At 41.0% G+C, this 18,778-nt stretch overlaps 1 protein-coding gene across 1 annotated transcript in view; it reads right to left on the bottom strand.

Moving 5' to 3' along the window:
* Nucleotides 1-18,778, bottom strand: part of dhx29 (DEAH (Asp-Glu-Ala-His) box polypeptide 29) — a 140,450-nt gene that overhangs the window by 77,241 nt on the left and 44,431 nt on the right. Inside the window, exons 10-13 of the mRNA XM_072571611.1 lie at nucleotides 16,387-16,510; nucleotides 8,932-9,516; nucleotides 5,052-5,195; nucleotides 3,864-4,040 (exon numbers count right to left, since the gene is read on the bottom strand). Of these exons, the coding sequence (XP_072427712.1) occupies nucleotides 3,864-4,040; nucleotides 5,052-5,195; nucleotides 8,932-9,516; nucleotides 16,387-16,510 (1,030 nt within the window). The remainder of the gene's footprint in view (nucleotides 1-3,863; nucleotides 4,041-5,051; nucleotides 5,196-8,931; nucleotides 9,517-16,386; nucleotides 16,511-18,778) is intronic.

The raw sequence follows: 18,778 nt of genomic DNA, 5'->3' as shown, positions 1-18,778 counted from the left end.
GTAGCCATGTGTTCAAATCCTCTTTCCCTATTCCTTGCCTTGCTAGCACATGGCACAGGTAACAAACCAGAGATAACTGTTTGTTCTAGCACTAAGCTTCCACCCTAGATCCCTGAATTTCTCCTTACATCCCCATCCCACTTCCTACCTATGTCATTAGTGCCCATGTGGACCCACAATTTGACGTTGCACCCCCTCCCCCTTCAGAATCCCAAAAACATTATCAGAGACATCACAAAGCCTGGCACCTGGGAGGCAAAACACCAACCATGAGTCTCTCATTCCCACAGAATGTCCTATCTGTCCCACTAACTATGAAGTCCCCAATGACTAATACTCTGCTCTTCTCCTCCCTTCCCTTCTGAGCAACAGGGACAGACTCTATGCCAGAGACCTGTACCCCATGGCTTATCTCTGCTAAGTCATCCTATATCCTCTAGTTCTGGACTCCCCTACCCCAGGGAAAACACCTTGTCTATTTACCCTATCCATGTCACTACCTCTCTAATATCATCCCTCAGCCTCCAATGCTCCAGGGAAAACAGCCCCAGCCTATCCAGCCTCTCCCTATAGCTGAAATCCTCCAACCTTGGAAACATCTTTCCTGAACCCTTTCAAGTTTCACAACATCCTTCAGATATGAAGACAACCAGAACTGCATGCAATATTCCAAAAGTGGCCTAACCAATGTCCTGTTCAGCCACAATATGACCACCCAACTCTTCTACTCAATGCTCTGACCAAAAAAGGAAACACCTTCGTTATTATCCTCTCTACCTGCTCTCCAAGGACTCTTTGTTCAGCAATACTCCTTAGCATTAAGTGTATAAGTCCTGCTCTGACTTGCTTTTCCAAAATGCAACACCTTGCATTTGTCTAAATAAATGCCCATCAGTTCTGGACTCCCCCCACCCCAGGGAAAAGACTTCGTCTATTTACCCGATCCATTTATCTAAATTAAACTCCATCTGCCACTCCTCAGCCCATTGGCCCATCTGATCAGGATCCCACTGTACCCTGAGGTAACCTTCTTCACGGGGCAGAAGTGGGTACTGAAGATGCTGGAGATGAAAATCAAGAGGAGAGTGGTACTGGAAAAGCACAGCAGGTCAAACAGCATCCGAGGACCATGAAAATCGATGTTTTGGGCAAAAGCCCTTCATCAGGAATGAATATCAGGAAGAAATTCAATCCTGATGATGGGCTTTTGCCCAAAACATCAATTTTCATACCCCTTAGATGCTGCCTGACCTACTGTGCTTTTCCAGCACCACTCTAATCTTGACGTAAACCTTCACTGTCCACTACACCTCTAAACTTGATGTCAACTGCAAACTTACTAACTATACCTTCTATGTTCACATCCAAATCATTTATATAAATGACGAAAAGCAGTGGACGCAGCCCCAATCCTTGTGGCACACAACTGGTCGCAGGCTTTCAGTCTGAAAAGCAACCCTTCACTACCACCTTCTGTCCTCTACCTTCAAGCCAGTTCTGTATCCAAATGATTAGGTGTCCCTGTATTACATGAGATCTAACCTTGCTAACCAGTCACCCATGAGGAATCTTGTCGAATGCCTTACTTGAAGTCCATATAGATCACATCCACCGCTCTACTTTCCACTCATCAATCCTCTTTGTCACTTCTTCAAGAAACAAAATTAAGTTCGTGAGGTGCGAATTCCTAAGCACAAAGCCATGCTGACTATCCCTAATCAGTCCTTGACTTTCCACATATATGTAAATCCTGTCCCTTAAGATTCCCTCCAACAACCAGCCCACCACCTATGTCAGGCTCACCCATTTATAGTTCCCTGGCTTTTCCTTACTCCTTTAGCCAACCTGGAGTCTTCCAGCACCTCACCTGTGACTATCCATGATACAAATATCTCAGCAAGGGGCCCAGCAACACCAACTGCAACTTTGCCCTATCAACTGTCTATCCTTCCTCATAGACTGTCTTCATGCTGTATCTGCCTGTTCACCAGCTACCCCATCCTCTGATCCATAGCTCCAATTCACATCCCTCTGTCAAAGTAGTTTCAACTCTCCTGAAGAGCTCTATCAAACCTCCCACCCAGGATATCGGTACTCCTCCAGTTCAGGTACAATCTGTCCTCCTTGTACAGGTCCCACTTTCCCCTGGAAGTATCCCAAAGATCCACCTTTCTGAAGCCCTCTCTCGTACACCAGCCACTTGTTAGCTGCACTTACTCTCTATTCCTAGTCTCACTCGTCCATGGCACCGGTAGCAATCCTGAGATTACTACTCTGCTTGTCCTACCCTTTAGTTTCCAAGCTAACTCCTCATGTTCCCTTTTCAGGTCCTCATCCCTTTTCCTAACTATGGTCATTGGTGCCAACGTGTGCTACGTCTAGGCTGCACACCCTCTACCTTAACCATCCTGTAGACTCTATTCAAGACATCCCTGACCCTGGCACCCAGGAGATAATATATCATCCGGGAGTCTCGCTCGTAACTAGAGAGCCTCCTATCACTACTGCTCTCTTATTCTTCCCCTTTGCTTGTGAGCCACAGAGCCAGACTCAGTGCCAGAGACCTGGCCACTGTGGCCTTCCCCTGATAGGTCACCCCCTAACAGAATCCAAAGCAGTATACTTATTATTGAGGGGACAGCAACAGGAGATTCCTGTACTGTCTGCCTATTCTATTTCCCTCTCATGACGATCACCCATCTACCTTTATCCTGTCGCTTAGGTGTGAGTTCCTTTCTAGAACTCCTTTCTATCACACTTTCAGCCTCCCAAATGATCCCAAGCTATAATGCTCCAGATTCCTAATGCGGTCTGTGAGGAGCTGGAGTTGGGTGAATGTCTCAAAGGTGAAGTCAGCAGGGACACGAATGGTGACCTATATCTCCCACATCCTGTAAGAGGAGCATACAACAGACCTAGCTTCCATCCCCTCTGCTCTAAATTTACATAAATAGTAGTATCAACATACAAAGGGATCTAGGCATACTGGTTCACAGTTTCCTGAAAGTGACCAAGACGACATATGGCATGTCTGCCTTCATCAGCTAGGATATAGAGTATAAAAATGACATGTCATGTTGCAGCTGTATAGAAATTTATTTTGGTCACATCTGGAATATTGTGTACAGTTCTGATTGCCACACCACCAGAAGAATGTGGAGGCTTTGGAGAGGTTACAGAAATGGTTTAGGAGAATGTGGAGGCTTTGGAGAGGTTACAGAAATGGTTTAGGAGAATGTTCCCTGGTTTAGAGGTTATTAGTTACGAGGAGAAATTGGACAAACTTGCTTTGTTTTTACTTGAATGTCAAAGAATGAGATAGGGAGAAGTTTACAAAATTGAGAGGCATGGATAGAATAGATAGTCGGAATCTTTTTCCCAGGGTAGAAATGTCAATTACTTGGGGACATAGCTTAAAGGAGATGTGAGAGGCTTTTTCTTTTTACACAGAGGGTGGTAAGTGTCTGGAATACACTACTGGCTAAGTGGTGGAGACAGATGTTTAAGAGACATCTTGACACTTATAATCAGCCTAGAATACAGGGATACGGACTGAAATTAGGCAAATAGGCAAAGGGCTTGGCGGGCCAAAAGGTCTGTTTGTTCTGTACTGTTCATGGTTTATCAAGTGAAAAATTTTACACAATACAAGGCATGTGTTAGAATACATTTTTTGTAAATTTACTATGAAGAAATACCTTTCACTGTCTGCTATTATGAGGTTGTTGAAGAATTAAATTAAGTACTTGCCCACATGCATTAATGAATGTGAAAATCTGATCATCTTCGTCACGTTGGAGACCAATATTGTAAAAGTGTTCAGTAAAAAACTAAAATATTCGCTTTTCACTTCTTGCCCTCACCTCAACTGGATAGATTCTCCCAGGGATATTGATAACAGGACAATGTCCAAAGTACCGAGCAAACTTATCACTGTCCACAGTTGCACTCATCAAAATTAGGTTTAGATTTGAACGTTTTTGCATTAACTCCTTCAGTATGATCAACAGAAAATCTGACTGTACACTCCTCTCGTGAACCTGTAACAAATATAATGGAATAATCAAGAAGTGGGTTTAAAAAATGGGTTAAGGCAATAATTTTCATTTCAGACTTGTGATGTATACTTTAACTACAATGTTTTGCAACATTGGACAACCAAATATCAATGGGTCAAAAGGAAACTCCTGCTTATTGTTAATTAATCTCCCATAGCTATGAAATCCAAGCACCAACCTTATTTGGAAAAGTTAATTAGTTGGGCAAGTTGAGGTCTATAATGATTTAAATGGTAAGAAGCATCATATGCTGCATTACTGCACCAAACCCTTAGCTGTATGCTTGAGATTTCAGGATTCCGTAAACTATACTGAAATAGATCCAATCATTACAGCATGGCATATGTTTCTCAGGAGAAAGTGAGGAGATCAAAGTTGAAACGTGTGGCACTGGAAAATCACAGCTGGTCAGGCAGCAGAGGAGCAGGGAAGTTGATGTTTTCAGCACAAGTTCATCAGGAATGTGGAGGGGCTGAGAGATAAATAGGGGGTGGGGTGGGGCTGAAAGGAAGGCAACTTGGATGGCGATAGGTAGATGCAGGTGGGGCGTGGGGGAAGGTTGATGCTTTTAGGTCAGAACGGAGGGTGGAGTGGATAGGTGCGAAGGAAGTTGGACAGGTGGGACAGTTCAGAGGGTGGTGCTGAGTTGGAGGGTTGGATCTGGGATGAGTTAGGGGGAGTGGAGATGAGGAAACTGGTGAAATTGACATTGATGTCGTATGGTTGGAGGATCCCGAGGCGGAAGATGAGGCATTCTTCCTCCAGGTGTCGAATGGCTAGGATTTGACAGGGGAGTACGCCCAGGACTTCCGTGTCCTTGGAGAGTTGAAGTGGTCGGCCACAGGGTGGTGGGGTTTTTGGTGCACACGTCCCAGAGAGGTTCTCTGAAATGTTCTGCGAGTTGGCATCCTGTCTACCCAGTGTGGAGGGACCATATCGAGAGCAACAGGTGCAGTAATGAGGTGTTTGGATGTCAGTAAAGTGAGGTCTTACCTCATCAACAATTACATGAGACACAGTGGTGAGAAATGCATCGTGTTGCAGTTTCCGCAGAAGAACACCAGTAGTACAGTACAAAAGCTTAGTCAATTCTCCAACTTTTGATTCCAATCTGATTTGATAACCACAAAGAGAGTTCTGTAAATAGAGACATTAACTCAAATTACAAAAGTATGTTGCTCAGTAAGAATATGGTACTCAATATATGAGTGAACTGAAGCACAACTCTAACCCAGAAATTATAATATGGTTTGTATGCTAACAACAAATTCACTTCCTCTTAAGATGTTTAACAAGTCGACTATCACTGCTCTTAGTCAATTAATCGTCTTACACAGGAAACAATCAATTGTCTGGAATTTCAAAGCAGACCATACTACGCTTGGTTTTTAGTATTTCAGCTCCATCTTCCCAACGTAATTAGAATCATAGAGTCATTAATTCTCGAATTCCATCTAACCTACATCATCGATGTATTGAAAAATCAAAGAAAAGGAAAACCAAGATCTCCAATACCTACATAAAAGGAAAATACTGTGTTTTATTTTCAAATACCCAGCATCCAAAGTGCTCAAAAAACTCAGCAAGTCTCACAGCATATGCAGAGAAATAGAATTAACACGTTGTTTTCTTCAAAAACAAAGGGCGCTGGAAAAATGATGGTTTTTATGCTGTTGACAAAGGTGGAGTAGAACAGACGGTAAGCCTGCTCAGAGCAAAAGGCAAAGGAAGCACAAAAGGTAATTGAGGTTCTTTTTAGGTAGAGGTTTTATTTCATTCATCAGATGGATGAGCCAGCACTATTACTCAGCCCTAGTTGCTGTTGGCAAAGTGGTGGTGAGCTGCCTCCTTGAACCACTGTAATCTATCTGACGAAGGTACACCCAACATGTCATTAGAGGGAGAATTCTAAAATTTTGAACCAATGGCGTTGAAGGAATGAGATATATTCCAATTCAGAATAGTGTGTGGCTTGGAGGGGAATTTGCAGGTGGGGGGTGTTACCATGTATCTGCTGAGTTTGTCTTTCTAGTTTGTAGTGGTCATGGTTTTGAAGGTGCTATCTAAGAAGGTTTGCATCTTGAAAATGTAGATCACTGGTACTATCGAACATTTGTGTTAGAGAGTGCGAACAATTGTGGATATAGTGCTTATCCAGTGAGCTTTGTCCTGAATGGTATTGAGCTTCTCAAGTGTTGTTGGAACTGTACTCATCCAGGCAACTGGGCCTTGTATTTGTGGACAAGCTTTGGGGAGTCAGGTGAGTTACTCATTGCAGGATTCCTAACCTGGGACCTGGTTTCATTGTCACATTATTTAAGTGATGAGTCCATTTCAGTTTCTGGTCAATGGTAACCCCAGGATTTTAATGGGTCGGGGGGAGGGGGGGTGGATTCAGTGATAGAAATGCCACTGAATGTCCAAAGATCAATGGTTGGATTGTCACTTGTCAGCAATGGTCAATTCCTGAGCTGAAAAATGTGTTGCTAGAAAGGCGCAGCAGGTCAGGCAGCATCCAAGGAGCAGGAGAATCGACGTTTCGGGCATAAGCCCTTCTTCAGGAATGAGGAGGGTGTGCCAAGCATTGTTCAGCTCTGATCTCCAGCATCTGCAGTCCTCACTTTCTCCTAATGGTCAATTCCTGGTACTTTTCTGACATGAACATGACTTGCCATTTATCAGCCCGAACCTTGATACTGTCTAGGTCATGCTGCAATTGTACATGAACTGCTTCAGTACCGAACAACTTAACTAGGTGGACAGCAGGTTCTGGAGCACACATTTTTAGTTACATTGTCATTGCAGCATCAATGTCTCCACAGTTTCTTGATATCATATGGAGTAAAACAAAATGGTTGAAGACTCAGATCTGTGATGCTGGCAACCTCTGGAGGAGGTAGATATGAATCATCTTTTCAGCATTTTGGCTGAAGACCACTGTGCAAGCCTCAGCCTTATCTTTCACCCTAATATGCTGGACTCCTCCATTATTATTGAGAAGTCTGTGGAGCTTCCTCCTCCATAGAGTTGTTTCATTGTCCACCACCATTCACAGCAGAATATGGCAGGAGTGTAGAGCACAAATCTAATCTATTCACTGTGAAATCACTAAGCTCTGTCCAACTATTCTGCTTGGCACACAATGTTTTGTACCTTCACTAGTATGACATTTAACTTTTAGGTATACCTAGTGCTGTTTCTGGTGTGCCCTCCTGCACCAGGGTTGATATCAATGATAGGATGGGGGATAAGTCATACCAGGAGGTTGCAAATTGGAGTGCAATTCTGCTGAAGGCTCAAAGTGCCCCCTCATGGCCAGTTGATATATCAAGTTGATAGATCTGCTGAAAGTCTATTATATGCAGCTTAGGTGACAGTGCTTCACAACATGATGGAAGATTTTCTCAATGTGAAGAGGGACTTAGTGTCCATCAGCCTGTGTGATGGTCACCCTTACCAATACTGTCATTGACAGATGCATCTGTGGCAGGCAGATTGGAGAGGATGAGGTAAAGTATGTTTTTGCTCTTATGGTTTCCTCACTATCAACCATAGAGAAAAATCTAGCAGGTATGTCCTTTAAGAACTAACAATTCAGTCAATAGTTGTGCTGCTGAGTCACTCTTGGTGGTGGACATTAAAGTCTGTACAAGAAGAGGAGTATTGATTCATCAGTCAAGAGGGTGAATGCTTGGGCATGAGCAGGAAAGTTTCTTGCCTATGTTTAACCTAATAGAATGAGGCTTCATGGTGTCTCCTATAAATGGTGATGACCCCTGAGGAACTCTCTCACAATTACACACAACTGTGCCGTCACCTCTGCTAGGTCTAAGAAGAGAACGGCGGGGGGGGGGGGGGGGGGGGGAAGAGGGCCTGAGAGACCGGTTGGCAAAAGAGGCCAGGGGCGAGAGAGACTGGGGGTGAGAGAAAGGGGGTGAGAAGAGACCGGCAGCGACGAGAGAGACCGTGGGCAACGAGAGGTGACGGGGGCGACAGGAGAGCAGGGGCAAGAGAGACCCGGGGCGAGAGAGACCGGGGACTGCACATGCCAAGAGATGATGATAGTAATGTCTGGGACACTGTGGAATGTATGATTCCAAGAGCATGACCGTCAGGCCATTGCTTGACTAGTCCGTGAGACAATTCTCCCAATTTTGACACGAGCCTCTCAGATGTTGATATGGAAGACTCATCAAGGCTGAGTTTGTCATTGTCATATTTGGTACCATGGTCAATGCCATATAACCTCAAATAAAATTCCCACGTTACTCCAATTCCAATGGCTCCAAGACACTAGATTTCCTATTTTATGTTGGACATATCTTTTGCCCTCAATTACCTTAAGTTGAGGACGCATAAAGTTAATTTGGACAAGAATAGCGTTTCTTATATAAACAGATTATTAAAGCTAATAATAATATGAAGGACAAAATCCAAGAGAAAGGTCACTAGCTGATAACACAAGCTGCTTACTTTATGTTCAATTTTTCACTTCATTTTAGCCTCTTTTGATTTCAGCAATATTCACCATCAATGCTTTTTTGAACTCGCCACCTTGTTCCTTCTGAACTCCAAATACACTCCCTGACACATCCCTATGCTAAAGTAAAAACCAGCGACAGTCTCCATTATCAACTCACTCTTTGCCAACAACGACTCTCAAACTATTTCTTTCAGCCTTCCTAGCTCCCATCACCTTCACCTGTCATCAATTATTCCTGCTTCATCTGTACCATTTTAATTTCGTTGGTGCAAACACCATGCAATTTTGCCCTCATTTTTTTCAAATAGAGTGAAAAAACACTGCCCACTCAGGTAAGGGCTAGGAACTTGTTTCTTCCAAAATTCATCTCAGAAATAGGCTATATCTTACTTTTCCTCCAGGACCTTCTTCACAACCAAGTTCCTCACAAACACGTGTTGCCAGACTCACTGCTGAAATTCTTCGAGGTTGTGTACAAATAATATTGCATTGTGTAGTCTCACTTGACAGTAAATCATCCAAAAGGAACTGAGGTATTTGTGTGCTCTTCCCACTGCCTGTTTCACCTGCAACCACCACCACTCGATGCCTTCTGAGTGTTTCAAGAATTTGCTTTCTGTGTTGAAAGACAGGTAACAGTTGCCTCTCTTTCAAAAGTTTCTGAAACTTGACTGAACTTTGCAAGTTTTTTAAAATAATCTTTGCAGAGTTCAAATTATCATCCCTCTCCTTAGCAATACGTAAACTTCTGAAGTCATCCTCAGTTATCAAATTCTCCCAGGAATCTTCTAGATCTTCTGTTGTTGATGAAATGCAAGTGGATGGTTTCTGCTTTAGTGTATTTAACAATTTGGCAATGAATTGGTCTCGTGGTTTATTCTTTTCCATCTGCCTTGTTTCAGTTTTCTTCTTCTCAGCTTCACTCCATTCAATCCACACCTCACGATATGTAGGTGGGAGTAACTGATGTACAGCCTGAAATTTTAAAAGAAAGGTGGTAAAACTTGATATACAGAACTTTGAAGTTGTCATTCTGGCAAGTTAAAAATATAGCAATTCCACATATATCCAAAAACAAGACTTTCTCCAAAAATGAATTGACAATTCTTGCTTACAACAGGCTTGTTATTTTGTTATTCCATTAATCATGCAGATTATGATACACAAGGCATTGTTGAGACCACATTTGGAATAGTCTTCAGTTTTGGTCTCCTTATTTAGGAAAGGATATAAGTACACTAGAGATTGTTAAAAGAAATTTACTAGATTGTGGCTGTTTGTTTTGCCTGCTGAGCTAGTGGGTTGTCATGCAAATATTTTGTCCCCATGCTGGGTAACATCAGTGGAGTTCTATGAAACTTTCTTGTTCTACTCCGCTTGATATTTATATGATCCAGTCTGTTAAGGTGGGTGGTGTCATTTCCAGCTTTTCTCTGTAGTGGTTTGTATATGGGGTCTATTTCTACATGCCTGTTCCACATACCAATAGGGGAGATAGACCTCATGTCACAGTTAAAAACAGGATTATTTATACACTGGAAAAAACTCAAACAGGTTGAACAGATAACCAAGTCAGATTACATCAGAATGAAACCAGAAGGCTCCAACATGCCCCAATTTTACCGACCCCCCAAGGTGCATAAACCAGATAACCCTCTCAGGTCTACAGCTTCCCTATCAGGCATACCAACACACAAACTGGCCAAGGAACTACAATGGAGACTGACACAACTCGTCGACAGATCAAGCCACACCATCTACTCAGCCCAGGAATTCCTTAACCTCGAAACATTAGAATCGACTACAATTAAACGATAGTTTCATTTCATGAAACAGCACTGTTCACTTCCATTGACATACCACCAGCCAAAGAAACAGTCACAGCACTACCGCAAGAACCAGAACCACTGAACCGTAACACCACATTCAGCAAGGATAACATGCTCAAACTACTAAACTTTTGCGGTACCACTCACTTCATCTTTAACAGCCAAGTATACCAATGGCATACCCATAGAATCACCCATCAGGACTCATAGTGGAAGCAGTCGTGCAAAGACTGGAATGCACAGCCCTTCCCTTGATCCAAACCAAACTATAGATCTGCTAATTGGATGACACATTTGTCATCATCAAATACACAAAGTTACAGGAAACATACCATCTCATCAACAACGTATTCACCAGCATCAAATTCAGAGAAGAGGAGAACAACAATCAGCTTCGATTCCTAGATCAAAAGAGAAAATGCTGGAAAATTTCAGTAGGTCTGGCAGCATCTGTAAGGAGAGAAAAGAGCTGAAATTTCGACTCTAACTGACCCTTTGTCAAAGATGAGCTTTGATAAAGGGTCAGTTAGACTCGAAACATCAGGTCTTTTCTCTCCTTATGGATGCTGCCAGACCTGCTGGGATTTGCCAGCATTTTCTCTTCAATTGCTAGACGCTGTGGTGGAACGAGTGACTGACGGTGAATTCCTAATCAAAGCATATAGGATGGCAACTCACACAAACCATATCCTTAATTACAACAGCAATCACCCCAACGGCCACAAACAGAGCTGTGTCAAGACACTACTTAAAATGAGCTATAATGCGCTGCAACACACAATTATGCAAAAATGAGGAAGAACACCTACCTCACAAACAATGTATACCCCAACAGCTTCGTGTGCATATTGGACAGAAAACTACAAGAGGACACTGTGTGCCCTAATACAACAGTCACCCTACCCTATATTAAGAACACATCCAAAATGACAACCAGACTCCTACAATCACTCAATCATGGTAGCACACTAGCCCACAGCCACACTATGCCTACTAGCCACAAGGACAAAAGGCTTCATACCTACAACATGCAGGACCAACATAATATACAAATTCCCATGTAATGACTGTCATAAACATTACTTCGGACAGACAAGAAGAAAACTAGCAATCCAGATGCATGAACACCAACCAGCAGCAAAACGGCACAACCCCAATGCTCCCTCATCTCAATACATGCAGACAAGGAGGGTCATCTATTTGACTGGGACCATCCTAGGACAAGCTAACCGGAGGCATGCACAGGAGGACTGGTTTTCAACCCGGAATGCCATCAATAAGCATGTAGAAATAGACTCCATGTACAAACGCTGCAGAGAATAAGTGGAAATGATACCACCCACCTTAACAGACCGGGATCATATAAATATCCAGCAGGGTAGAACAACAATGCAAGTTGCACTGATGATGTTACCTAACATGGTGACAACGTTTACATGACAACCCATCAGCTCAGTGAGCAAAACAACAACCACATCCACAACCTGCAAAGCTACAAATCTTCACAAAGACCTTACTAGATTGATACCTGAAATTAGCATTTCAGTCTTGAGGAAATATTAAATAGGCTGAGCTTATTTTCAATGGATCTTAAAAGGGCAAGGGATCATTTGCTTGAAGTTTAGAAGATTCTGAATATTCATAGGGGACATAATGGCCAAGGTTTTGATGAAGTGGACTTGAAAAGGGTGTTAACTCTTGTTAGTGATTCCAGAAATAGGGGACACTTTTTAGAAATTCGAAAAGGAGAAAGTTTCTTTCCCCTCAAAGTGTTATGCAACTTTGGATTTCACTACCTGAGAAGTTGGAGGAGGTATGGTCATTGAAAATCTTTAAGAAAGTTATTGTTAATCTTTTTGTTAGGATAGGAAATCAAAAGTTATAGAATACCTAAGAATGTGAAACTTGAAAGTTGAAAATAGATCAGCCATGATCTTATCGAATGACAGAACACACATGAAGGGCCAAATAGCCAACTTTTGCTCCAAGTTTGTATGTTTGTTTATTTCCATCAAACCACCTCTCACTGTTCTAAATGGCAATAGAAATAAGCCAAGTGTGTCTAACTTTTCCTTGTGAGACAAAGCTGTCTATTGCTAATCTAAATCTTCTTTGATCTGCTTCCAAACCATTTACATCCTTCCCGATAAATCTTGACCAATACTGTGCAAGTAATCTAGATGCATCTCTCTCATGTCCTGTATGCACGAAGCATATTCTCCTTACTTTTCTAATAAATACCACTCATAAAAAATGATAATACTCGATTAGCTTTCCTAATTAATCTCTAGCATCTGCATGCTAAACTTACTTGATTCATGCACTAGGACATCCAGAGCCATCTCAGAGCACATATATACCGATCATTTACATAACATATGAGTTGCAAAAGATTAATATGCAGGTACAGTATGCAATCAAGAAGATGGAGGATGCTAAGTATCAATTATATAGGGCACTGATGAAACCAGAGCTTAATACACATTATTTAAGTGTGATCATTCTATGGGTTTAAGAAGTGTATTTTGTCTTTGGTTTTTTAAGAGAAGTTTTGAGCCATCGATGATGAGCTGTCTCTTCCAAACCAATTAAGTGAACACCATGTGAAACTTTGGGATTTTAAAAAAAATTGTAACAATAGAAGCAGCATGAACAGGTAGTCAGTCTCCCACAGAGTTTTAGTTTAGCTTCAGCAGTTGTTGAGGCTTTGAAGCTGGTTGTGGAAGCTTAAACATCTCCCTCTCTTTCTGCTACAGCTAAAAGCTTGGATTGTCACACAGCAGAGAGAGAGAATCTGTTTTACTGATTTTGCCTTTGCCAAAGGTGTGTTTATGGCATACACTGGAACTGTTGCTGTTTAGTAGTTAATAATCTATTATTCTGTTATGTTTTCCAATAGAGTTGAAGTTGTAGCAATTCTTCTTTCATTTTGTCATATTTTAACTGTAGGGGATAAAAGTAAAGGATGCTTTGCTCAATGTCGAGCAGTGTAACTAATCAAATTACATCTGGAACACAACACTTTACACTTGTCTTTAAATTAGAGATAAGTTAGAGTCTAGGCCAGCTCCTTGATATATCCGAAGTCAGTTTGGTCTGGTTCATAACATAAGGATGAACGCAAATGCATTGAAGGCTGTTCAGAGGAGGCTTACTAAATTGATATCTGAAATTAGTGGTTTCTGTTATGAAGATGGGTTACATATGCTGTGACTGGTTATACTGGAGTTCAGAACAATGTCAGTCCAGTTAATTGAAAAACGTAAGATGCTGAGTGGATGACTAAAATTTTTAAATAGAGTAGCTACAAAGACAGTGAGTGCAGGTAATAATTCAAGAATCCTTAGACGTTGGAGAAGTCCAAGAGGATAAAAAAACTGCTAATGTAACATCATTATTTAAAAAAGGAAGGAGGTATATACCGGTTAACTTATAGGACAGTTAGCTTAACACATTTGCTGTTGGGGAAATGTTGGAACTTATTATAAAGGATGTAACAGCAAAGCATCTAAAAATACTTACTACAATCAAGCAAAGTCAACATGGTTTCATGAAAGGATAAACAAGCATGACAAACTTATTACAGTTCTGTGAGGAACTAACAAGCAGGATACATAAAGGGGAACCAATAGATGCAATATATTTGCATTTACAAAAACATTCAACAAATTACGACACATAGGACTGCATATTAAGATAAGAACCCATGGAGGATGGGAGGTAGGCTATCATAATCAGAGGATTGATCAACTTTTCAAAGACAGAATGTTGAGATGAATGGGGCATTTTTATGATGACAGCCTATAATTTGTTGAATGCTTCAGGGTTGGGGTCATAATTGTTCATATTAATAACTCAGATGAGAAAAGTGAATGTAACCAGGTTTGTGGATGTCACAAGAATATACAGGGCAGCAAGTCTTGAGGATGATAGAAGGAGTCTAGAGAGGGAGACAGACAGGTAAAGAGCATGGGCAAAATTTAGCAGCTGGAATATGTGAGAAAATGGGAGGTAATACACTTTGGTAGGAATAGAAGAGCTGATTATTATTTAATTGGAAAAGACTGCAGAAGTCGCACCATAGAGAAATTTGGGGGCACAAGTTAATGAATCATGATGTCACCAACCCAGGAAACTCAAACATATGAATAGAAAGTGGGCTACACCACCAGTGCTTCATTTGGAGGCTCACTGAAGTTGTAACCTAGTATGGTAACGAAACGTCTGAAAACGAACCTTCCAGCTCAGTGAGCAAACCTACATCCAGAATTCTAATGGCTGGTATTTCGACATGATTAGTTTTTTTTTGAAGCAAAAAAACTAACAGCCAACAAGCTGAAATTATCTTTTGCAACAGAAGAAATCAAATAGACCTTTTGAATTTCCATTGATTTTTCTAGTATTTAATTAACACCAATACTTTCAAGCAATTAGGGAAGTTGAACAACAAAGTCAAAGCAGCAGGGATGCTAGAGCAATGCATGATCTGTTCAATGCTGTCAAAATAAATGTTTGCTAACAAAGCAATAAAATTTCAATTACTTTTCCTTAGGAAAAAAAAAACGACATTGCTTAGCTTCTGGATTAAAAACTTGTTAAATAAATTCTTAACTGGGAAACAAAATTGCAAAGACTGATAATTTTGTGTTCAGTTGTATTTTTACATCATAATTTACTGTCTCTCTTCTTTTTCCTGGAACTAAAATATTATTTTCTTGCAAATTACAGTTCCATATAAATGACCACTTACCTAGGAAATAAGCATTAGGTGATCTGACTATTTGGGGATGTCAGCAGGTACCACATCTGAGTCAGATTAAAGTATTTGCTTACCATCCACACATACAAATTTTTTTTCTATGAAGTCACTGCGTATCAAAAGTGACAAATATTTCGAATATGTTATTGCTATTTGGAAGCTTGAATTTGAAAGTGGTCAAACTACTTAGTTTTGAGGTGACAAGTTATGTAATAGAAAGGGTCAGAAGTCATTTGGAACAAGGAACTAAAGATAAGAAAGCATGTCTCTTAAGCTAAATGACTCAAGTAGCTACATGGGAGGTTAATTGTTGAACGTTTAAGTTTTATGATTAACTGAAATAGATAATAAAGGCCACAAGCGGATTGAGTTCAGCAGAAGAGAATTCATACCAGCAGAGGACCCATTATCAGTTTTTTAAAGAAGTCATCAGGCTGTCAAATGCTAGTTTGCAGAAGTGTCCAGAGTTGGAAAGTAATCTCCAGACCAACAGAGCTGGACAGAGGTCTGAAGCAATTTCAACACAGTGCTAGAAAAGGTTAGTCAGTTCATTTATATTTGTGTGTTCCAGGAGAGACAGATAGAACTGCATCTGTGAATGTGCAGCAAGTCAGTTGAGTAAGAAATCCTAAAGTGAAGAGACTTCTCTGGGGTTGAAGATCTCTGTAGATATTGTTGGAGAAATGCGTTAAATCTTTCTTTTAGCTGTTTACATTAAAATCTTTTGAAAATATCACTTATATAAAGCTTTTTTTTCCAAAACTAAACATAGGTTCTTTTTGTTAAAGTGCATTCTAAGTGACTGACCACAATTTATGATCTGTTGAAGCAGGTTTCACTCACTGATCAGACATGTTCAGAAGTACCATCACGGAGAGGAACTCTGTCACTGGTTGTTTCATTTACTGATTACTCTCTCAGAGCTGAGGAAATCAAGGTGAATGTATACTGAACTGAATTACTGGAGTGCCTAGTGCTTGTGGAACCATATTAAGCTAATACTTAAGTAGAAAATCCTTCTATTCCTTGGTGTAGAAATGCCAATTTGGACTGGAGGGTCAAAGTCAGAAGTCACACAACAGCTGGACACCTGATAAAGGAGCAGTGGTCTGAAAGCTGAGAGTTCAAACAAACCTGCTGGGGCTATAACCTGGTGTCGTGTGACTCCTGACTTTTTCTATTCCTTGAGGTATTGAACAAAACAAAAATGCAAGCTTCCAAATGCATTCCAAATATATACGAAACACGCCACCTTACCTGTCCTCTTACTAAATGCCACAGGGCCAATGTAGATGCCAGATGTTGGGCTTGCATGGCATCCTCTGTGAGAATTGTGGGACATACTTCCAATATTCCATCCTTCTGTCTGTTTACTCTTACACTAAACAAAACAAAAATAATATTTAGTAGCAGATTTATGCGAGTGCATAATTGTGAAAGACATCTGGAAACATAACTGTTAGCTCAGCAGTTATGCTATTTTGAAATTTCTTCCCTTATCCTACTCTTGGGAAAGGATACCACAGAAGTGAGCTAATTTGTGTACTTACTTGTTCTCGCTAGATGACACCACAGCTCCCCATATAGCATTATTAATTCAATAATAAACATTGCTAAAAGGAGAAAGAAGCTGACGCTTTTCATTTTGCACTCATCAGAGCTGTGATGCAAAAACTAACTTGAAGAAAGGACTACACTATAACAGGAAGATGCTCATTGGTGGGGACAAATTGGCATACAAATACAGCAACAGACAACTGCTTATCAGAATTCTCAGACCATGATGCTGCCAATAGGGATGCAGCAGGGATGAGTTATCTCCACCAATCTGTTTTTTGAAAAAGGTACAATGTACGTACAAATTCCATTTGCATACATAATACAAGGTCCTGTGTATTTATATATTTAAGAATATGAAATTCACTGTATTGTGCACCAAAATTATAAAATTACACATATAAGCATATGAAATAAGAGCAGTAGATGATTCAGTCCTTAGAGCCTGTTTGGTCATTCAATGCCACTGCTAAATCTTGATTCCACAGCCTCACAAGAATCTATCCATTTCTGCCATCGTAGTATCCAACGACCCTACCTCCACTTCTCTTTTTTAATTTATAAGCATCACATTTGCTTACTGATTATGTTCTGTCCTGCACACTAATTTTTTGTACACCAGAATACCCAATTCTTTCTGCGCCTCAGAATTCTGTAATTATTCTCCATTTAAACAATTCTCTAGATTTTTATTCTTCTTGCTAACACCTTGACATTCTCCCGCGTGTTTTCCCCTGACCCCATGAGTTTTGATTTAGCACTTTATCAAATGCTGTCTGTGAACCAAGTACAGCATGTCCACAGGCTTAATTTTATCTATAGAGTATGTTGCTCCTTCAAAGAACTCCAATCAAATGGTTAAACATGCTTTCCCTTTGAGGAAACCATGCTGACTTTTCCAGATTATCTTGAGTTTGTTTACTTTCACAATTATAATGTCTATAACTACCGATTCCAACACCTCCCCACAACAATGTCAACATAACTACCTATAGTTTCCTGCTTTGTGCTTCCATCTATTCTTGGGTGGAAGGGGGTTATATTTGTTACTTTCCAATAGAATCATTCATGAATCACATGAGTTTTGGAAAACTAACGCAGATCAGTAACCTCTCAGGATGAAATTCAAGGGGCCTGGAGACTGGAGAGCCTGTAGCTCCAGAAATCTGCCTAATATCACTTACCCATTAATTGGAATACTCACTAAGTCCCCATCTCCCTTCCACCTCTGGACGTCAGAGGCAAAATATTTATTTGCATGACCTGCCATTTTCTTCTACTATATCTAGAGAACCAACACATATTTCACTTGCTCTTTTTTTTAAAAAGAGTCAGAGATGTCCAGCATGGAAACAGACCCTTCGGTCCAACTTGTCCACGCCGACCAGATATCCCAACCCAATCTCATCCCACCTATCAGCACCCAGCCCATATCCCTCCAAACCCTTCCTATTCATATACCCATCCAAATGCCTCTTAAATGTTGCAATTGTACCAGCCTCCACCACTTCTTCTGACAGCTCATTCTATACACATACCACTGTCTGTGTGAAAACGTTGCCGCAGAGGTCTCTTTTATATCTTTCCCCTCTCACCCTAAACCTATGCCCTCTAGTTCTGGACTCCCCGACCCCAGGGAAAAGACTTTGCCTATTTATCCTATCCATGCCCTTCATAATTTTGTAAACATCTATAAAGGTCACCCCTCAGCCTCCGACTCTCCAGGGAAAACAGCCCCAGCCTGTTCAGCCTCTCCCTGTAGCTCAAATCCTCCAACCCTGGCAACACCCTTGTAAATCTTTTCGGAACCCTTTCAGGTTTCACAACATCTTTCCGATAGGAGGGAGACCAGAAGTGCACACAATATTCCAACAGTGGCCTAACCAATGTATTGTACAGCCGCAACATGACCTCCCAACTCCTGTACTCAATACTCTGACCAATAAAGGAAAGCATTCCAAATGCCTTCTTCACTATCCTATCCACCTGCGACTCCACTTTCAAGGAGCTATGAACATGCACTCCAAGGTCTCTCTGTTCAGCAACACTCCCTAGGACCTTACCATTAAGTGTGTAAGTCCTGCTATGATTT

The sequence above is a fragment of the Chiloscyllium punctatum genome, chromosome 1 (genome assembly GCF_047496795.1).
Source record: "Chiloscyllium punctatum isolate Juve2018m chromosome 1, sChiPun1.3, whole genome shotgun sequence".
Taxonomy (NCBI): domain Eukaryota; kingdom Metazoa; phylum Chordata; class Chondrichthyes; order Orectolobiformes; family Hemiscylliidae; genus Chiloscyllium; species Chiloscyllium punctatum.
Note: the sequence above shows the minus strand (reverse complement) of the source record. Positions and strands in the feature narration are given on the sequence as shown.